Genomic DNA, 23,781 nt, shown 5'->3' on the forward strand with positions numbered 1-23,781 from the left:
CTTTTATAATGATACTTAATAAAACATTTCCAAAAACACTTCATCTGCTATACCTCATCCTCTCTCGCTTCTGAATGTATGTCTTAGATTTTATATTGGTATCATACCAGATTGCAACCTTGTTTACATAGTAGATTTCCAGCATTCTCTACACATGAATGAATCTTTTTGAAGCTCACTCTTTTCAATAATGAAAACTCACTGATTTTTTTCCCCTTTCATGGCTTTTTTCTTTTATTACTATATTGACCTTTCAAAAACTTAGCTGTTTAAATCCTTTGTTTTTATATTATAGGTAATTCATTTGTTTCCTAGCTTAAGACACCTAATCAATCTTTACATGATTGAAACAGCTCGGTATTGTTCCTTTTCTTTTGACTTAGGAGTAGTTAGCCTCCCTTGCTCAGGGATATCATTTTCAATACCTGCTTCCTAAATCTCAAATAATTTATTTGGATTTTCTCTTTCTATAGTAGCCTCCCTCCCTTTAAAAGATTTTTGTTCAGGTTATCTACTTGAAATGAAGCAAGCACTTTATTAGTTCTGCATATTTGTTTCTTTATTTCTTAAATATTTCACTCAGTGATGGGGGAAAAAACAGTTCTAATACATATCATCCAGGTTAAACAATTGGGGAACAGGGCGTAAACCTTGGGAGGATAGTGATATTTTTTACAGGAATGAAACACCTGTTTTTCTCAATCATTCTAAGTAAGGACCTGCCTGTAGGAGAAACAACTACTGCTACCCACTCATTGCCCTTTGACAGTATTCTGTAAACTGACATTTCCTGTCCTGACTGTCCAGTCCCAAATAACCTATGCAGAGGCTGAATATTATTTATTAAGGCTTGACCGATAGCTCAGACTTGCAACTAGCTAACTTTTACATTTAAATTAACCCATATTTCTATTTATGCTTTGCCAGGTGGCTTATGACTTGTTATCTCAGTTTCACAAGTCCCGCTTGTTTGGAGGCTGGTTGGCATCTTCTGACTCTGCCCTTCTCCTTCCCCTCACCCTTAGTTGGGTTGCCCTGCCTATACTTCCTGCCTGGCTACTGGCCAATCAGCATTTTTGGTAAACCAATTTTGAGTGACAAATCATTACAGTGTACACGAGGATTACTCCACAGTGTTCTGTGGTTTCTTTCCTCCTATATTACTGTTTATGTCTGTAATTCTATAATTGCTGCTAAGCCAAAGGCAAAGTAACTGAATATTTTGCCTCAAAAATAGTCTGTTCTTGTCCTATATGGGAGTACCTTTTATTTTAAAGTTCATTTTAATTTTTTTCTGATAGTTATTAGCTTCATATTACGGATTTATTTCATGGCTAATATGCATAGTCTTTGAAAAAGTTCTTTTTTAATCACTTTATTTTGGTTAGAGAAGCCTTTCTTTCAACTATTTGTTTGCAAATTCTTATGGATTCAACTTGGGTCTTTTCTTTTTCTTTTTTTTTTAATTGGAAATCTTTTTTTTCCTTTTATTTTATTTTACAATACCATTCAGTTCTACATATCAGCCACAGATTCCCTTGTTCTCCTCCCTCCTGCCCCCCTCCTCTTCCCCCCAGCCCACTCCCTATTCCCACCTCCTCCAGGGCAAAGCCTCCCCCAAGGACTGAGATCAACCTGGTAGACTCAGTCCAGGCAGGTCCAGTCCCCTCCTCCCAGACCAAGCCAAGAGTCCCTGCATAAGCCCCAGGTTTCAAACAGCCAACTCATGCACTGAGCACAGGACCCAGTACCACTGCCTAGATGCCTCCCAAACAGATCAAGCCAATCAACTGTCTCACCTATTCACAGGGCCTGATCCAGCTGGGGGCCCCTCAGCCTTTGGTTCATAGTTCATGTGTTTCCATTTGTTTGGCCATTTGTCCTTGTGCTTTATCCAACCTTGGTTTCAACAATTCTGGCTCATATAAACCCTTCTCTTTCTCGCTAATTAGACTCCTGGAGCTTCACCCGGGACCTAGCTGTGGATCTCTGCATCCAGATCCCTCAGTCGTTGGATGGGGTTTCTGGCATGACTATTAGGGTGTTTTGTCATCCCATCACCAGAGTAGGTCAGTTCCGGCTGTCTCTCGACCATTGCCAGCAGTCTATTGTGGGGGTATCTTTGTGGATTTCTGTGGGCCTATCTAGCACTTTGTTTCTTCCTTTTCTCATGTGATCTTCATTTACCATGGTCTCCTATTCCTTGTTCTCCCTCTCTGTTCTTGATTCAGCTGGGATCTCCTTTTTTAGTGAAGAAAGAAAACTAAATTGTGTAGCATGTTTCAAAATCAGCAGTCCTTTCTATTTTATTTTTATTACTTTATATATGTTATATAAAGCTTAAATAGTCAGAGCTAGTGAGGTTTTGTCCAAAAGTTATTACTTTTGGAGCTGAGCTGTTATCAAGGCTGTTTTCTTTCCTTTCCTAGTATAGTGCCTAACACAAGACACAGGGGCTTAGCATAATCAGTGGATGTCTCCAGTCCCCTTCTCTCAATCCTATCTCTCATTGTAGATGGAAAGGACATAAGGATTTTTTAATTTGCATGCAATTTACATAAGGTTATTTAATTAATTGAAATTTATGAACTAAGTTGAGAAACAAAGATGGAGGTCTCTAAAACATGAACAGTGGTATCAAGATAAAACTGTGAAAACAACTAGTTTTTAAAAGAAGTAACAGCAATGTTTATTTAGTACTCAAAGCTCAGTGCTTATTTAGTACTGAAAGAAGGTCAATATACAAGTTGTGGTAATACTATTTATAGCCTGAACACAACCCAACTTTATATAAAATCACCAAAGGATTTTTTTACAATGTTACAAAAATTTATCCAGGGAGTAGTCATTTATATATCAGGGCCCGAGATTACCTACCATTGCATTATTAAAACTTTCCTAGATGAACAGACACAATAGAGTAATAAATATATAAAGGGATTTATAAGGTGACCTACATAATAAGAGCTGAATAGCACGATAATGGCCATCTTCATGCTGGTGAGTTTGAGATCCTGGTAGCTGCTCAGTCTGTGAGCTTAGTAGGGCTCAGCCGTTCCAGTCTAGTACTAAAGGTGTGGAAGATTCCTGGGGAAGTCACTGATTCCTAGTCCATTGGTGGAGCTGGAAGAAGCTGGAGACTGTCAGTCAAGGTTGATGGTAGTAGCAGCCCCAGCAAGAAGGCATGTTCACCAGCAAGAAGTGATGGCAGGTGCAGCTGCCACTCTGCCACTCTCTGTGGCCTCTTCAGAACTTGATGACCACTGGAAGATGCCACTAGCTCTAGGCATGGGTCTTCCCCCCTTAGTCAGTTCTTCCTAGAAATGGCCTCACAGAGGGGTACATAGTCTTTGCTCTTAATTGATCCCAGATTTGGTCAAGTAGAGAAGAGCATTTATCCATCACAAGTACCTTGGTCACTTTGTGGCTATCTTTATACATCCCCGCCCCCCTCCTTAACAGCAATGCAGAGTTAAAGTTCACCATGAAATACATGCAAATGTTAGAAAATAGTTCAGATTTTCACCCATTTAATTAGGAAATTCAGAATGTGATGGATGGATGGATGTGGTGACACAAACGTGGAATGTCAGCAGCCTGGAGACCTAGGCAGAATTGTAAATTCAAGGTCAGCATGGGTTACACAGTGAGACTTTATCGCAAAGGCCAAAATAAAAGAGAAAATAATGTATGTTCCTCAGTAAATACTTTTTCTTTGTATGTGCTGGCTTGCTGCTGCACAGTTTAACACCAGCGCTACAGCAGAGAGAGAGGTAGTCACATCTCTGTGAGTTTGAGGCTAGCCTGTGTTTTACATGGCACGTTCTAGGCCATCCAGGCCGACATAGAGAGACCCTGTGTCAAAACATCAAAACAACAGCAGCAAAAACAACCCCAAAAAATCTTTTTTTTTTTTTTTCATATTTCTGACAAGAATTTGTTTTGAGAAATCAGATCTCCTTCCACCATGCAGGTCATTCCTGACAATCTTTGGTTTTGATACCGGCATTGTGACGCGGGCCTTTGAATATCTCAGGGTATACTGGGCATCTGCATATGCCGACTTATGCATGAGAAATGTTGACAGCAAGCATCGTACACAGGTTGGACTGTACTAACTGTGAGATAAAACCATTTTTATACTACTAGGTTGTTTATAGGACAACCCCAGACACTACTGTGTTCTTCCTGGGATTTCTATGGTTAACATAACCCAGCTACTAAATGGTTAACAGCTTGCAAAATAGCACCCTGTCCCATGTAATGCACCTTATCTGATGTGTAGACATATGATGTATATGTTCATTATGTTTATGTAAAAATCTATGAGAGCATTGTGTTTTTTTTTTTTTTTGTGTTTGCTGTTTTAGTCATTTATATGTCACAAAAGTTGGAGTACAGGAGGCAGTGAAGAGGTAGCTTTGCATCATAAATTAGAAATGATTTTGTATCTTTTGTGACTTGAATTCTTTAAATAGTTTCTTTAATCAATATCACTTTTACTCTCAAAATTATTTTGTTAAATGACTTTTTTCTAACATGAGACTTTGGTGGTTTAATCTGGGCAATTTGAATATTATTTAATAACTGCATTTTTTCTGCTTGTCTATGTTCAGTCATGAAACTGAAGTTCCATTTAGTAACATCTTTTGCAATATGCTAACGCTTGGTTTGCTATAACCAGCTGAGCCTGTTCCTGTTTTTATACAGAATTGCTGACCACCTGAAGAGAATCCTTATTTCAGTAATTTTCCAGTGCATGGAAAGACATTCTTTTGCAAGAAAGATTTCAAAAGATATTCCTTGCATGAAGGATCACTGATTCTTTTCTATTCTTTTTTCTTTTAAAGATATTGGCCACTTACTAACCTTTTTATATTGTATATTTGAGTTCCAGTTGATATTCTCTAAGTAAAATTTGACTTCATACAGTTTATTTAAGTTGATTTGACTTTTGTACAGTTAGAGGTTTCTTTTATTGACTCCTTCATTTATTCTGATAATGTCCTTTGATTATAACTATTACTTAAATTACATAAATAATTAGATTTATTAAAGAAGACTATGCTGATATAATTGATGTTTATACAGTGTTATAAAATTATAATTTCCCAAATTATTTGCCATACAGACTACATTATGTTATAATACCTATTATTGTACTCATACATTTTTTCTGTTTTATTGAATAAATGGGGGTCGATATGCTTCATGTATAAAAATATTTACAACTAAATAGCATGGACCCATGGAATTGTGTGATCACATAGGTCACATATCTGTAATCTTTAATGTTTTCAAATTTAGAAGCTGTCACAGTGCTGAAGTTGTAATGGAATCTACAAATGGATGATAGAATTTCCCTGTGTTCTTCACATTTACTTTAGTGAAGTTAAATATATTCTTTTCATAACTTGAAAGAAAGTTTCTTGAGTAGGGACAGTAGTATGTTTTTTAATATTTAGACATTATTCAAGTATTTAGTTTTTGTTAATAAAATATTAAATGATTATTAGACAAGGACATCATTTTTATGGATACTCTGTGATTGTTTTTATAATTAAAATTGCCTAAACCTTGAGATTATTATTTTTTGAACTTCTGCTACTCTGATAAATTCTGCTACTCTAATAAATTATATATTCAGAGATTTTATACCTAGTAGCTGTGAATATGGGCCGGGCGGTGGTGGCGCACGCCTTTAATCCCAGGACTCGGGAGGCAGAGCCAGGCAGATCTCTGTGAGTTTGAGGCCAGCCAGAGCTACCAAGTGAGTTCCAGGAAAGGCGCAAAGCTACACAGAGAAACCCTGTCTCGAAAAATTAAAAAAAAAAAAAAAAAAGATCTTCCACATGGAAGTTTCAAGTAGAATTTTCTACCCATCCATTAGTAAATGTTAAAAGATCAACTTACTATAGCATTCAGGGATACTAACATCTGAAACTTGCTAACTGGAATGAGAAATTACTGGAGCATAGGAAATATTCAGGACATCCCAGTCCCCCAAAATGTTATAAATAATATTATATACAAAATGATGTTTTCATTATTATGCTGTCTCTTGGTTGGATTTATCACAGTACTCATAATTGGTTTCTGAGAATAACGACATTGTGAAGAGGCCCTGAATGTGAAGTGTTCTCCCTGAACAAGTTGTGTTAGTAAGGAAAATACAAAAGGGAAGTCATTAGAAAGTTATAATGGAAAAACCATACAGTTTTCAGATTTGGTGGAAAGCTGCACTCTACATATCATTTGGACCTTTCTATGAAAGGAAATGAAACAGAAAGTTGAGGTTCCCTACAATAATATGTGTCCCTAGTTATACATGTTAGCGAAAGAAGAAACAGAACATTTGGGAAAAATGATGCATTCAGTGAATGAACAGATACTTTTTGTGCAGTATGTCTGTTGATTATACCCTTATGACAAGTTTGGGAGTTTTCCTCTTACTACTTCATGAATTCTGGCAGAAAGTTGGAATTCCCAGGTTGAAGACAAATGATGTACTACTCACAACACTAACGAAGTTGAGTACCATGTTTTTACTACTTCCTCATTTTCAAGACTTACAAGGATGAAACTGTAGGCCCAGCTGACTGTCACTTACTCAGTGGATTTGTATCATTGGAGTAGGGTGGTGAGTTTGGAAACATCAATTTTTATAGAGCATTCAATAGGACTGTCTGCTTTGTAGTTTTCTCAAAGGTGACTCTCAGCATGATCTAAAGAAACGGTATTAACATCAGCAGCTAGAGCACTGCATTCTTTCTGCAACTGAACACAAGGTAGAGGAGCATGGATGCTGGTAGTGTGTCTGTTTCTTCTATCACTTATAACTCATTGGCTTCTGATGATATCTGAATGTACAGGCAAATCAGCAAAATAATGTTCCAGTATGATATTTTGTTTTGTTCACAAAGCAAAAAGGAAAGCTAGATATATTAGTACAGTGGTTCTCAACCTATGGGTTGTGATCCCCTTTGGGGTCAAATTACCCTTTCATAGGGGTCACATAAATCAGATATCCTGCATATCAGATATTTATATTATAACTCATGAAATTAGAAAAATTATAGTTATCAAGTGGCAACTAAATTTTATGGTTTGAGGTCGCCATAACATGAGCTACTGTATTAAGGGGTTATAGCATTAGGAAGGTTGAGAAACACTGTATACAAGAACAGTAATCATTGATACTGATAATAATATTTCATTTCCATTTTATAACTTATTTTTTAATTGTGTGGTTGTATGTGTATATATATCAGTGTTAAACTGTTCTACTGATTCAGCATATGAAAATGTTATGACGTATTTCCACAAAGGAGTAAAGGAAGTGGTGACCATTTAATTTGCTTTTCCCAATCCAGAAGAAGAGGAATATCCTGTGAATGATTGACTTATTGATAACAACTTCCAAATAATCTTGTCTTTTTAGCATCTACAGTATGTTTAGTTAACTATGTTAATGGTTGGTTTGCATTCATGAAAATTGAAAGAGGATCATATAATATACAACCTATACATACATAACTTTAAGAATCATATAGTAATTGCAGATGAGCAAAGAATTTAAATATATTCTTGTGGCTACACATCTGGGAGCTTACCTAAATTTTTAACTCATTTACTTTCCTGCATAGAGCAGTGCTCATTAACTATTATGTGCTTCCTTAGAGTTGTGGACCTATTTTAAATCAGTACCATCTCATTTTCTTTATAGGTAGTTATTACTAGTAAAAGTGGTGAGATCTTGTATCGCATTTCACCGTGGGCCAAGTATGTGGTTCGTGAAAATGACAATGTGAATTATGATTGGATACACTGGGATCCAGAAGACCCATATAAAGTAAGAACATCAGATTTTAAATAATTGCTTATTTCAGTATTTCTTAGGAAATTAATTCTTATATTTTATAGCTTTTATAACAATGCTCCAAGACTTTCTTTACTGCTTGCTTAGTGTTTTGCATGACAGTATTTCTATGTTCTACATTTTATATCAGAGTCTGTCATATCTATCCAATGAAACATAGAAGTAATTTTTTTTCTTTCTGCCTGGTTTTGAAGTTAGTTTAAAAAAACCAGTAAACTTCTATATACTTATCAGGAAGGAATATTAATACTTTGAGTTACAGTTTCAAACTTACATAGATTTAAACAATTTAATATTTCTCACTACTATGTATATGATGATGGATTATTATAGTTATGAAAAGGGCATTCAGATGATAAATGATCTAATGTATTTAGGGAATATTTTATGATTATGTTTCACATGTGTTATGTTCTTTTGAACTAATTTTTTTCATTTGTATTACTTGATCTTGCTAATGAATAATTTGTATTAAATAATTAAATTATATATGCCAATCAGGACTCCATATTTTTTCTGAAGCATAGGCTCAAAAAAATCTCTCCACCAGTCATGCCACATGAGCTATTGCATGTCTTTTTTTAAGGTGGACTTGTTAATACAATCCTATAGATGAATAAGAAACATAGTGTATGCAGCCATTGCCTTTGAGGTTGGAGAATAATCACAAGTGTTTCGCTGAATTTATCCACTATTTTATTTCACATACTTGATTAGTTAGTGTCACAAATGAATGCTTGGTTTAGTTCCATTTGTAACTCTGTATTCTGTAGTTCAAGCATTCCAGACCCAAGAAGCCAAGAAGTCTAAGAATTTATGAATCTCATGTGGGAATTTCTTCTCATGAAGGAAAAATAGCTTCTTATAAACATTTTACAAGCAATGTACTACCAAGAATCAAAGACCTTGGTAAGTAATAATTGTGATTTTTATTCAGATAAAATTTTAATGGGACTGTTCTCTTATTAGAAAAGCTAATTACAAGTGTCTCTTTTTTTGTGTTAAGAGATTAAGTATGTAATAGAAGTGCATTTTATTTTAGGCTTCTCCAATTGCCCTGTAATGGTGATAGCATAGAAAAGAGAAATGGAATAAGATAGAGCATATGCATTCAAGATATTACTCCAATTTCAATTTAAAGTAATGTGAACTGATGGCTTCCAAATTATAGATAAATATGCAAGTGTAATTACTTTTCTACAGAAGATAACCTTTATCATTTGACGTGGCCATTGATAATAGCCAGTTCATTTTATTATTTTATGAAAAAAATCTAGTATTTGTAAGGTGTCTGGAACTCATTTGGGGTCAGTTGTTATATACTGTCAATGTCTGGATGACTTTTTTCATGAACATTTCTGGACCACATTTGAAACATGTTGAGATGTTCATGTATCAGACGTGACTGTCTTCAGAGAAGCTTGAGAATAAATAATATTTGGCTGACTACCTGCTTCAATAGATGTCATATCTATTATTTTTCTTTTTTTTTTATAGGTAATACATTTTAATAAATAATCCTGTAGCATATTTGGTGCCTGCTGCAACAACCAGACAGGAAGAAAAAGTACATTTAATTATATCACTTCTGCCAGGGAGTTCAGTTTTTAGCTAGAGGAATGATTTAAATCCAAGTCGGGGTTAAAGTTTTCACTTATGTATAGATACTAATTATCTGTGATTGTGAACTGAACTGCTATTCCAGTAGCTAAGATTGATTAAATTTATTGTTAGCATTGGTGGATAGGTATTATGTTACATTTACTCATTGAAGAAGTATTATCATTATGATAGAATAATAAGTTATTTATACCTGGCTTTTAATATGGGCCACAGCAGCACACAATGCTTCTCTGCAACATTGTTTGAGTTGCCTAGCACTGTAGGTAGAGAACACACTAAGGGAGACATGATTAGTGCCATTCAAATAAACAATGGACATGTGAGATGGAGCTCTATAAGAATAATATCTATTATATAATGGGGATGTAATTAAATCTCCGAGTTTCACTCTAAGATATATGGTAATCGATGCCCATCATCTGCACAAGATGCTATACCTGTGTTTCTGTTAGGTCTCATAGAATTAAATCATTTTCCTTTTGCAACAATATGCCAATGATGAGACCTAGGAGAAATGTTTTAAATATATATATCCCTACTTCTGAATTTGTATTTGTAACTGTTACAGAATTTATGATGTGCTAAAACACAGTTATGAGGAGCTAAAACACAGCAACTGAAGAGAAGGAAATTAATATGGATTTTGGTTTTCTCACAAGTTCAGTTATATATTTAAATGACTTGTTAATGAATCTGATTCTATGAACTCTTTAAGAGAATTGTGAAGCTTATATGAATTAGACATTAGGAACATAATAAGAATATTTAGTATGTTTGTTGCAGAAATGTAACTTTTCAAGCAACCAGATCATATATGAAAAAGGATAAAGTTGTTTTTGGAAGAAAACAAAAACTGATTTTCCATGTATTTTTTAATAAGGTCAAGAGGTTCTGTCTTTTCTCTGATTATTTACTGTGGCTAATTGTACTGTTATTATGAATATTTAAAGGACAATCCCTACTTTTTGGGTGACTTCATTTACCATTTGGGAAAAAAGTATATTCAGATGAAGAAAGAAAAGCTATAGGTTTGTCCCATGTCTGTGTGTGCACATGAAACACACTTAACACTTTAGAGCAATTCCATAGGGACTACTCCTGGCTTCCTAAGACCTACTTTGTAGAAAAAATGAATTTGATAATATTTCTTAAGCTATATGGCAAAATGTCTGAATCATAATGAAAAGAGGCAAAGTAAAAAGCATATATCATGCAATCAGTTACTTTTATTTAGCCTCGTAATCTTCAGTATGGATATTACAAGCAAAACTGAAGCTTAGCATATGCAGATTTCCATGTTTAATATTCTAAAGCGAAATTGTGTATATATTTGCATATCATTTGTCGTGTATTAAAATGAAGACATTTCAACTAACTAGGCAGAATGTAACTCTAGGAGACAAATGTCCAGTTGTGTTAGCAGGTCAGACAAGTCAATTGTGTCAAAGTAGTGGAGCTTTGCATGACGATTAGAGCTTCCAGATTCTTTGTAAAAGTTATGTCTTGAGATTATGCAATTTTCCATTCATTTTTAAATGTAGTTTTGACTTTGTTTGGGCTTTGTGTATCTAGGATACAACTGCATTCAGTTGATGGCGATCATGGAACATGCTTACTATGCCAGTTTTGGGTACCAAATCACTAGCTTTTTCGCAGCTTCAAGGTAAAATGAATATTTTATCTTTGTGTGTATTTCAAACAATGCAATCAAATTGAATTTTAACATTTAATTTAGCTTTGTTTTGTAACCTCACTTCTGGTTATGGTTAATAGAAGCTGAGTGTTTTCTTTTACTGAGGTCATTGACTTTCTTCAGATAGATCTGGCTTTGATTGACCCAGATTTAATGTCATGTTTCATAGAATGTCGTCTGCTGATCAGTGTCTATTTACTCACTGAAACTGATAACTTTGGAGGTACATCTTAGTTAGAAACTGTGTCCTGTGCAAACCGGTACTGAAAGAACTCACATCTTTTTATAGGAAGAGATTGGTGTCAGGTTGGAGTATGTGGGAGCATCTATACTACTACTGCACAGATGGACTTCTCATCTCAGACTTAAGTCTACTAGAATATGGGTCTTTGGGAAGAAAGACTACACTAAATGGTCTTGTGTGCTTTGATTACCACAAATTGAACAAACTCAACATTAATTCTTCCTCATGTAGCTTACAGTGTGGGAAATAGACATTAATTTAGTGCCCATACATATAGTGGTTTCTATTGTCAGTAAGAGCTAACAAAAATTGCTTCTAGAATACTCAAAAATTATAGATTAAATATGATATGATATTGGAAGTGAACTAAAATTGTTTCAATAACATAGCTGAGGAAGGTTAGAAGTGTACTTACACATGCGCGCGCACGCGCGTACACACAGAATGTCTAGTGCTTTAAATTCGTTCTTTTCTAACCTCATCCCAGAAGCTGTCTATCTCTCTACTAAGAAGTGCCTGTTAAAGCCACTGGTGACCTTCATCCCTGGAGTACAGTGGCATTTCTTGGTTAAGTTGAACTGTCAGAACCATTTAACACAGCCACGTTCCTGTACCTCTTTGTAAGGTTTTTATTTTTCTCTTTAATTCTGGAGCACAATATCCTGCTGTGGCCTCTCTCACCTCACTTTTTTTTTTTTTTTGGTATATTTTCTTTCACTCCTTCCTTCTGCTCTGTCATTTTCTAAAACAGAAAAAACTTTCTTAGTTCTGTTTTGTTTCAGCCCACTCCTTCGACTTTAGTATTCTTTCTATGGAAACTTGATGTTTCTATTCCCCGTAAGCTATGTTCTCTCTGTGTCCAATACATATCTTCAATATGTTACGCATGAAATTCCTCACCGTGTCCTCCACCCTCCTCCATCATATTTTCTAATTCACTAAGTGACATTTTCATTTTCTAATTCTTCAAGCCAGAATCTTGGCATTTTACTTTTCTATTCCATTCCTATCCCTTTTTGTTCTCTCCTTATTATAAGACTGAGCCATCTGCCACTTCACTTTGTATCCTAAATCTGGCTGCTCACCTGCCCCGCCGCTCCTACTCGGGTCCAAGTTGCCTGTCGTTTACTTGGCTCATCTCAGCAGTTCTTTACTGGTCATTTGAACTTTTCGTCTTCTTTTTCTTCATTAAATTTCTGTCTTGATTCAAATATCTGTTTTCTGCACCATAGCCTAAGTAAAGCATTTAAAGATGAATGTTGAATTGTATGAATCTCCTGCTCACATTCCCCTTCAGTGTGTCTTTCAAAACACCACCCGTTTTCCACTAGTCATATGATAGAATTTATCAGGCACTCTTGCTCTTTCCTTTGATGATTCCATTCAACATCTGGTTCAGTCTTTATAAGTTTTAGCTCATTCCAGCTTGTCTGCTCTGCTCCCTCTACTCACTTCTCTGAATACTTTCCTCGTTGATATCCTTATGTCTTTTTCCTCAGTTCTTTCTTGCTCAGTATTATCTATAAGAAACATTCACTGATGACTAGTCTTGAAATTGTGTGTGTGTGTGTGTTTATTTTGCCTTTGAAAAATTATTTGCTATGTTATTCTTCATATCTTGTTCATTTTCTGTCTCGTCTCCTCATTTTAGTGTGAATTCCAGAACAGTGGTATTAATATTGTGCAAAATGTAATCTCTAGAATATGGAAAATTTTATGGCTCATGGCAGCTATCTTAATATATATTTGATGAACAAAGAAAGAATGAAAGAGCTGGCTGAATGAAACTGAGGGCTGCTCATTTATTGGGCATGTTGCTCAGTGCGTAAAACCATCCCAATGTGGCTTTGATAAGGAAAGGAAGGGGTAGCGTGCTGCAGAGAGCCTACTGTTATGAGAAATTGCCATCTAGTGACCCCGGTCTTCTTCTTCATGGCCTTCAGATCACAGTGGTTTTCCAGAGCATAACATGACTTGTTTTACCTTGTAAAGTGACAGCTCCTAACTTCGCAGGAAAGTGCTCATTAGGAGAATGCTATTTGCTAAGCACTGCTCTGTGTCATGGAAAGGCACATGTACTCCGCCTCTGCTATGAAGAAGCATGTCATCTGATGAGGAAGAAAGATCATAGCAATATCAAGGGCACTTATATAGCTAGAGGGCAAAGTTGATGGCTGGAAAATAGTGATGTGAAGATTTCCCTGGGGGTGACAGAAAGCCTTCTGGAATGGATGTTTGATTTCTACTCCAGGTAGAAGAAGAGAGTGCATATAAGATACCCATCTCTTCTGTCCGTGTGAACTGTTGGTCACACCTGGAACATTCTCTTGGCTCTCTAATTCTGGAGACATTCTGGTTTAGGAACAAGTGCAGAGTGGACAGCTTTGAGTCCTTTGATGAAAGATGTACTCTAAGGGCCCTTTCCCTAGTTCAGTTGTATACAGTCAGAGGGATAACATCTGGAAAGCATCAGTGACCATGACTGGCTCAGCTTGGTCATAGAAGTCAAACTTCCCAAGGATAAAAACAGATTTAATATTTTGTGTATCCCAAATGCAAATTTTGTTTAGTATATCAGTTCCATTTAATAGCTGTAGTTAATGAATTTTTTTATTTAATGCTTTTAATTTACTTTATATCAAATAGCACATCTGAGTGTATTTGAGGATCATCATACTGCATTTTTGTATTTAGAATAGTTAATACCATGCTGGGCATAGGCATTGATGTACAGTTGCTGTTTGCTTTCAATTGGATGTAATGCTTTTCTGTGTCCTTTCCCTTCAGTCGTTATGGCACTCCTGAAGAGCTGAAAGAACTTGTTGACACAGCACATTCAATGGGCATCACAGTCCTCTTAGATGTGGTACATAGCCATGCTTCAAAAAATTCAGAGGATGGGTTGAACATGTTTGATGGGACCGATTCTTGTTATTTTCATTCTGGACCCAGAGGGACCCATGATCTTTGGGATAGTAGATTGTTTATCTATTCCAGGTAAGTGCATATAACATGAAACTTGCTGTTGTTGCTTAAAAATAATTTCAAGTATTTTCAACAAATCAACATGTGTGTTCTCTTACTATTAGTTGATGCTTTTGATTTGATGTCTAAACCTTGTATGAGGAATTTTAACTATTGCATAGTACATCAATTTTGGGCATATTATATTAAATTTCAACTTTATAAATATGCAGTTTAAAATATTTTGGTGATATTGACAGTTAAAAGTTTTAATGTGAGTGATTTAATATTAAAATTTAAAAGGTAGTTTTATCACATTGTATCAATTGTAGAAAATCTTTGTTAAAAATATACATTGTTTTAAGTTTGTCACTTTAATGCTTTATGTCTTCATATATCAACAGTAGTTCAGTGGTTTTCTTTACAGCTAGCTTAATAACCACAAGTGACATTCCTTTGTACTTACCCTGTTTCAGGAATAAATAAACTAAGTTTTAGTGTTTAAATAGTTAATTTTTTTTTTAGCTTTCTTCTATATAGAAAGTTATTTTAGATGATTAAAAATTCTGATACCTTATAGATATTGTAATATGCATGCATTTTGGTTCTTGACCCAACACATGAGTCTGAGTGTGGACTTTTCAATTTGTAGCATCAAGATTCAAAAGATTTTAGATAGTGGGATATCAGATATTTAGACTAGAGACACTCAACCCATACATTAGGTGCTAGAATCTTTGCTACTTTCAAAATGAATGACATCATGTATTTATTATATTTGCACTTATGGTATGTAATGATAGCAATTGAAAACACTGTGAGTTTCTATTTTTGTCAAATTGTGCTATTTAAATTTAATCAGCTAAAATGTGCACAATATTGGAGAGAATCTTTTCCTGGCCGCCCTGTTGGTCTTTGTTCCTTCTTGGTGGTTTGGCTGGTCCCTGTTCTTTCAGGCTACTTGTTCTGAGCCTCTTCCAAGCAGCTCAGCTCATCTGAGAGTGCTTCTCATTGTATATATTCTTGGAAAGGGAGGGCCCTTGTGAATCTTGTCAGTTTCAGGGACTTCCTAAAGCTGTTTTGGGTTGCTTACTTCCATCTCTGTAGGATGGAGTGTTTTACTTCCTCTTAGAATATCCTGTAGTTTTACCTCCTTGCAAACCCCCTGTACAAAAATATCCTTTTGTTCCACTTTCCATTCCCATCTTGTATATCTTAAGAAGTTTCCCTCCAAGATGGATTTTTATGTTTGTTTGCTTGTTTGTTTTTTTTGTTTTGTTTTTAGAGACAAGCTTTCTCAGTATAACAGTTCTTGCTGTTAGCTGTCCTGGAATTTGCACTGTAGACCAGGCTAGCCTCCAACTCACGCAGATCAGCCTGCCTCTGCTTTCCAAGTGCTGGGTTTAAAGGACTGTACTACCATACCAAGGTGAAAATTTTAACCCCAGAGAGGAAACTGCTACACAAACATTTACTGCCATCTATTATTAATTGTAGCTTGTATAGTTTGTCATTGCTCTAAAGCCATTTGTATAAATTTAGCATTCACAGGTAAATATTTACTCTGCTGCTTCTTCTTTTTTTTTTTTTTTTTTGTAGTTTGATGAACTAGCCTCAAATTTAGTGACTTAAGATACACGTTTTTACTCTGCTCCCAATTTGAGCACACTTTTCTTTTATCGGTTGTAACATCCTCATTAGAAGTAGACCATTTATTGTCAGGATGATTTTCTCCCATCACTGATGGTTGGTGTTATGATCAGCCATGACATTGATCCATTGGCCTCAGTTTTCCCTTTGAAGATCACACCATGTACTACCTATGCTTCCCCCTAAGAATTCCAAAAGACAGTTTAGCACAGTGTATCATCTACTTTGCCTGTGGTAGTTAATATTGGGTCACTTCTTCTGTGAATGATTGGTCTGTCAAATTCCAGGGATGAGGGTGGTGGGCCCCTCACTCAGTGGGAAAAGCACTAGGGGATTTTAAACCTATTTTATAAAATCTCCACATATAACAAGATTTGATCACAATTAATAGACTACATCACAAATTCAAAAGAGGTAATTAAGATACCTGCCCATGTGGAAAATTGTTTATATCTACCATGTTTCTGTAGTATAGAGAATTATATCTAAAAAAGGCAATGTAATAATGCACTCCTCTATTAGAAAATGCAAAAAGGCATACAGATCCAAAATAAAAAGTATTCTTTATAAATATGAATAACTTGCTTTTTAAAAAGCTATGTGTATATTGCTCTCATGCATATAGCTGTGTAAAAACTCAATACTTCGCATTTGCTCTCTTCATATGATAACTAGTCTGTCTAAAATTTTGGAGTTTGTGCCTTATTCAGATGAAATCAGAAATGACAATTTCCATTACATATTTTAATTATAATTTATTTTCGACTCTTTTCCTTTGATCAGTTGATTAATGTTATAATCTATTGACAAATAGCTATATAAGTGGTGCATGGTTCAATTAAAGTGTAGTCTTGTTCTTTAAAAACTTTAAAATGATTTTTAAAATAATTATATGACTGCTCAAGAAATTCATCTATATTGAATCACTTCTGTGGAGTGATGTTGCTCATTTTCATCTTCTCTATATGTCACAACCTGTCACCATTTATAATCTCTGATTCAAGTGCCATCATCTAACTTATCAGGATTAAATCTCTCTCTGAGTAATGCCAGAGATCCTGACTGTACTATTACCTGCCATGAATAAATTTCCAATCAGGAGCTGCCCATGTTTTAATTTTCTGTCTACTCAGTGGATCTGCCTTCTAACTCTGCTAAATTACAATTGACAGTTCATAGCAGGGAATGGGGTGTCCTTTTTTCAGTTGGTACAGAGAGCTTTTTGATAAATCTGTCACCCTTAAATTCCATGAGTACCCATAATGAAAAATAATGCTTATAACTTGGAGACTTCAATTTTTGCCTTCTTTTTGAACATTGCTCTGGAATTATAAAAATCTACTGGATAAAACAATGTAAGATTTATTGAAGTTAAATAACTACTATGCCTTAACTACCTTTATCACATTGTCCAATGACTGCCCTTCTTGTTAAATATTCCTTTTAAAGATTAGATTCTTCACTCTGAGTTTCACAGTGAAGCTAATGATCCTTTCCTCCTTAAATTTCCATTTTGATGTGAAATTAGCATAACTACATTCTATCAAAATGGGTTCAGAGTGTGGCAACTACTAAAGATATCCCAACCTCATCTTTAGTTATTGGGCATCCTTGAGAAGATGCAAAGGAAAGTCAATTTTCTTCTTTTATGGTCATAATGATATGCAATAAGATATACCTCTTATAGTATAGACTGTAATAATTGTGTCTTATTAAGCAAGTACACCACTTTTAATATTTGTGTAGAAGACTCATGAGGGCCTTTGCTCAAAGTGGATTTCAATTTTCATAGTTGGTCAATGGTAATCTATCATGTTTTCCTTTTCACTTATTAAAATGACAAATTACACTGATTACCTTTGAGTATCAAACCAATCTTGCATTCCCAACATAAGTTCACATAAATGTGGATGAAATTATTATAGACACAATTTTAGCATATCTGTATATGTACTGTAATATCGTTACTAAATTAGTTCCTAGTGATAAATCTTAAGGGGTTATTATACATTGATATATTACTTAATGAGCATATGACACCACCATAATTAGCAATATGTTTAAAAACTAAGTATCCAGACATTGATGGAAATGCCTGAAATTATATTTAAAATACTGGTGAACTCATATTTGGTGTTTTATCATTAAGTAAAATACTTTTCTGGGCAATATAAATATCCTTTATAATATTTAGATCATTAATGTTTTTTTTTTTTTTTTTTTTTTTTTTTTTTGGTTTTTCGAGACAGGGTTTCTCTGCATAGCTTTGCGCCTTTCCTGGAGCTCACTTGGTAGCCCAGGCTGGCCTCGAACTCACAGAGATCCGCCTGACTCTGCCTCCCGAGTGCTGGGATTAAAGGCGTGCGCCACCACCGCCCGGCTTCATTAATGTTTTTTATTTTAACTTGAAACATTTGAAATACCTGAAAATAGCTCATGAGATTTTATGGATGGAAGAACAAGTTTAAACAGAAACTTTATGGCTGGAGGTAACCTTATACAATGTTTTTGTTTTAATTGCAACTTATAGATGTTGAGTTTTCCACCCTGACAACATATTGACATTCAAACAATTTAGACCAGGAAGTATTTCCATTTGTAGTTTTTAGATTAGGAATCCCCAGTCTGTACTGACAATGGCAGAGTAAATGTATACACTCAAGTAACAATTTGGTATTTTATGGTAAAATTAGAGAGACTTGTATATTAGGACATATTGCTAGGTATGTTTTATTGGGAGACTCATGAGTTTGAGAGCAAGGAGAAAGATATGAAAAGGTTGGCAGGGCAGAAAGTGAAGTGGGAAATAATGTAATTATAATGTCAAAAATAAAAACCAGAAAAAAAGAATAAATCACCCTATTACTCTTAGAAATTGAAATTTTGAAAATCAATTTCAAACAATTGTTTTTAAGAAGTTGTTATATCAGTAAAAAATGTGTAAGACATCAAAGACTCATCGTCATATTTTGTGCTTTCACATATTTACATATTTCATAATGTAATACTTTCATTACAAGAACACACTCAACTCTTTAGTGTAGTTTTTGTCAAACTTTTAAATTGTCCAAAAATTAACATGTCATTGAGTATTGATATAAATGACTCATCTTTTGATTAGCTGGCAGAATCTCTTGACTAACAGGGAAATAGAAATATAAATCCACAACAATAACAACAAGCTAATTGTGGAGAAATTAGCTAATTGTTGAATGTGACTTTTAATTTTTTTTGAGAGTTTTCATGCTAATAATAATCACCATCAACCCTCTCCTCTTATTTAGGTCTGTATATTATTTAGTAGACTATTTATTATGCCAATTACAAGCATGAAAATCCTGTTAAGATGATGATATCTCTATATGTCATGATTACTTATATTTAAAAATAATGTTCCCTATGTATTTATACCTTTTTTTCCCCACATGAAAGTAGAAAGGATTTAATTTAAGAACATGTTAGGGAATGAAATGAAGGAAATGTGGGTTCACATAGCTAAGTCAGTTTACTGTGAAGGTGTGGAAAGTAGGAACCTATAGGTTGTTGGTGAATTGGGGCTGCATGAGCAGAGGAAGCTGAACAATAAAAAACCATGACTAAACAGCACAAAGCAGGAGCCTGATCACCTCTTGATGTGCACTGTGAGTTCAGCCAATACTCACTTGTTTAGGTCCGTCCAGGTCTGGAAGTGGGTCGGGCATAAGGTGGAGATGACTGGGAGAAGTCCACATTCGGGCAATAGGAATCTTGCTTTAGTTTAGTCCCCTTCTTCTCATCCCACTGCCCAAGGATCTGTCATTATTGTGGCCACCAAAGACTTTTTACTCTTTGTGATGGTAAAAGACAGTCATTTGTTTCTGACGTGGTTAATATACTACTAAAGTGGAACATAACTAATGCTGTGTGGAAGAATGTGCTGAGGAACTGACTTATACAGCACACACCAACCCTTTTTATACATTAAAGAAGCAATAACTACAAAGATGTATATATATATATATATATATATATATATATATATATATATATATGTAGTTAAACTTGGGCCTTTTCTAATCAATCTATTAATTTTTGCAATGTTTACTTGACATTATGTAGCATCTGTCACATTCCATGTGTTTTAGAATTGGACTTTTTAGTATATTTCAATTTGCCACAAAATCCTACAATATTTGCTTTTAATTTCTTGGGATAAACCAGAGCATTTAGCATTTTTAATTAATTTAGACAAAGTCTTTACCATTTACTGGTCATAAAAGTAATAATGATTCATCATAAGGCAACTTTGAATATAGTTTTAGGAAATAGTTAATGACCCAGAAAGGGCTAAGACATGCCTACAACAGTAACTCATAGCATATTCTTCATTAAAATATTAAATTCATTTTAGTACTGTTATTAATAACTTTTTAGACTATTGATTATCCCATAAAAATAAGCTTACAATTCTTGTTCATATAAAGCCTCCTCTTTCTCGCGAACCAAAGGCTGAGGGGCCCCCAACTGGATCAGGCCCTCTGAATAGGTGAGACAGTTGATTGGCTTGATCTGTTTGGGAGGCATCTAGGCAGTGGTACCAGGTCCTGGGCTCGCTGCATGAGATAGCTGTTTGAAACCTGGGACTTATACAGGGACGCTTGGCTTAATCTGGGAGGAGGAGACTTGACCTGCCTGGACTGAGTCTATCACGTTGATCTCAGTTCTTGGGGGTGGCCTTGATCTGGAGGTGGTGGAAAAGGGGGGTGTGCTGGGGGGAAGGGGAGGGGGTCAGGAAGGGGGAGAACAAGGAAATCTGTGGCTGTTATGTAGAACTGAATAGTATTGTAAATTAAAAAAAAATAAGCTTACAACCTTTTTAAAAAATTACGTATAGTTATCTAGCTGTCTGTCTGTTTGTCTATCTAACTAACTATTCTTTTATTACTTAACTCTGTTAAAGTCAGAACCTTATTTGAGCTTGATTAAGAAAAACAGTTAAAGCTACTATTTCAAAGAAAGTCAAGTTAGCTTCAAAACTCAGACAGACTAATTCTCTTTTGTGGAAAAGATTAAGAAAGTTTCAGTATCCGTCTAACCTGTCTGGAATTGAGTTTGAATAGTAGAAATATAACTTCTTCACAGGCTTTATGAGATTATTCAGCCCAGTAGAAAGGTTTCTATTGATGCAGAGCCCAGCACAGAAGTGAGGCTTTACTGTCTTTATATGAACTTTGTTCCCGGTATTATCGGTCTCATTTATTCTGCACATGTCTACAATTTAGGTGCACAGGGATATCACGTGAGCATCCTGAGTATTAGGTCTTCCTCACCTGTAACATTTCCTTCCTATATGGAAACTCACTCTAAAATAGGACAGTGTCTTAAAATTAAAATGCTGTCCACTGTCCTAAAAGCAACTTTCAGCTTAAGACAAGACGCATTCTTGTGGAAATGGTGTTAAGGTCTGTATTCAAGCGATTATCCGTTTTAAGTCAGGGAATTTTATGGAGTCTATAATAATAATGATATCTATTTTTTGACCTTTTTTTTTTTAATAAGCAGGCAAAAAGTAAAGAAAAAAATCAATTTTTTCTCCTTGTATCTGTGTGTAACAGAACAGCTTGTTTAAGCATGTCTATTTTCTAGAGTCTGGATGGCAGTTTTGAAGCTCAAAAGAGATATTTCATGGTTTTCTAGCTGAATGATTTCCTTAGTGTTCGGTGCAGATAAATAAACCGTGTTGTACTGAGCCACTTATTTTCGGGAAATATAGGTTTCTCATAAATTTGAAAAGGTTCGTAAATAATATGAAATTGTTCATTTTGAGGGCTTTCCTCTCCATTAATTTAGGTTAGTGGCCAGAAGTATTTTTCTCTAACTGCTGACTTTCCTGGATACATTTTGTAAGTTTAAAGTGGCCCTGTGCTGGGACCCCTGGACTTAAGAATTTCTTTTTCAGCCATTTGTTTATTTGCTTTTACTTTTCATTGGACTCCCTTTCTTTGCTGGACACATGTGTGAATGTGTGCACTCATGTGCCATGGCACCTGTGGAGGTGAGCAGACAGCTTAGGGAAGCCAGTTCTGTCCTATATCATGTGCCTTCATTCAGAGAATCGGAATTAGGTCACCACGCTTATTTCCAAGTACCTCTAATGCTCGCCCTCTGCCGACCACCACCCAGTCCTCTCATTGGCTATGGCTTGAATCATTCCTGGTCTTGTTTTTGGTTTTCTCTGTTTGTTAGAGAAGCTAGTAGATTCCAGATTTATTTATTTCATTGCCTCTCTGTATATTAAAATGCCCCCTTTTCCAAGTACCTGACAAAATTAGGCTTTTGCTTAAGAAAGCCTGTTAAAAGTCTGCATCAAAAAGTACTAGTCAAATTTGGGATCTGTTGTAGCTGGCATTCTCTCTCAGTGCTGTAGGTAACAAAACAGCCAAAGCCCCATTTCATGACATTGTATTAGGGGTAGCAAAAGAGACTGGCTAGCTGTGCAGGTAGGCTCGGCTGGACGGAGGTGTTGCTGATCATGTTGATTGCATCTTTTTAATTTTGTGGCATTAAGTGTTTCCATATATCCCTGACCATCTGATATAAACTTGTCCCTCCAGTCCCATATCATTCCCTGTATCTTTCTGATTAGTTATCATAGTGATGAATACTATGTGAGATTATGGGCATATAATTATGTGTATTTTTTTTTTCAATTTCAGTAGGGAATTTGTTAATATATGTTGAACACAGACATTAATAGTTTGTCCATAGTGAATATGTTTCATTTAAGCTAGATGTAATGTTTTCTTATTTCCTCTTCCCTAGCATAGATTTTTACCAGCATCTTTGTGGTGGTACTACAAAATAGTTTTTGTAGGGATATCTTTTGTGTGTATGCATTTCACAAATGTGCGTATATGGGTGCATGGTCCCAGGCATGCACACGATGAAAATAGGCTAGGGTGTCATATATCTTTCCACTGTCACTCTGATTGGTTTGAGACAAGGCTGTCACAGAATTGGGATCTTGTTATTTCAACTTGGCTAACGGGCCAGGGAGCTGTCAGGATTTTCCTTCCTCTGCCTGCTCGTTGTGGGATTAAGGGTATGTTCATTCATGCTCAGCTTTTGATGAGGGTGCTAGTGGTTCAAACAGAGGTTCTTCTTGCAGAACAAGTTTTCTTACCCACTAAGGCATATCACCAGCCTCTTTTAGGTTCATTCATTTTTTTTTCCTGCTGAATTCAATGAAAAGAAGGAAAAAGAGACTTCCCCCCTAAATTGTAATAGTAGCACCAATAATAATATATATCAAAATAATTAATTTGGTAAAAGTCTAACATCATGTAGCTGGCAGGTGGTTTTGTTATCTTTGTCCCCTGGCTTACACCAAGCATGGTCAAACTGAATCTTGATTTCATGTGCAAAGCATTCATAAGGATAATATTTTATGTGCCACGAGGTACCAGTTCCAATTACATACAATAATGTATCTTAAAATGTCTAGCACTAGGAATACAGAGTACTGTGAAATGATGGGGTTTTGCTTTCAGACACTTGCTAAACAAAACAGGGGGCTTGGGGAAGCATGGTCTTGTCTTTTGGCAGTCTGGAACAAACAGACCTGGTTTGAATCCTCTGCTGCTAGCTAGCTAGCCCCTATCAGTTTTTTCCCTGACAGCACAAGGACTCATGCAGCCTTATCTTTCACTTAAGGAAAGTCAGAAACACACACTTGAAATGAACTTGCTC

At 35.4% G+C, this 23,781-nt stretch overlaps 1 protein-coding gene across 1 annotated transcript in view; it reads left to right on the forward strand.

The window, feature by feature from the left end:
* Gbe1 (1,4-alpha-glucan branching enzyme 1) overlaps positions 1 to 23,781 on the forward strand; it is a 258,120-nt gene that overhangs the window by 122,197 nt on the left and 112,142 nt on the right. The window contains exons 4-7 of the mRNA XM_076549097.1: positions 7,727 to 7,852; positions 8,653 to 8,788; positions 11,075 to 11,165; positions 14,227 to 14,436. Coding sequence (XP_076405212.1) covers positions 7,727 to 7,852; positions 8,653 to 8,788; positions 11,075 to 11,165; positions 14,227 to 14,436 — 563 coding nt within the window. The remainder of the gene's footprint in view (positions 1 to 7,726; positions 7,853 to 8,652; positions 8,789 to 11,074; positions 11,166 to 14,226; positions 14,437 to 23,781) is intronic.

Source organism: Peromyscus maniculatus, chromosome 12, assembly GCF_049852395.1.
Source record: "Peromyscus maniculatus bairdii isolate BWxNUB_F1_BW_parent chromosome 12, HU_Pman_BW_mat_3.1, whole genome shotgun sequence".
Lineage (NCBI taxonomy): Eukaryota > Metazoa > Chordata > Mammalia > Rodentia > Cricetidae > Peromyscus > Peromyscus maniculatus.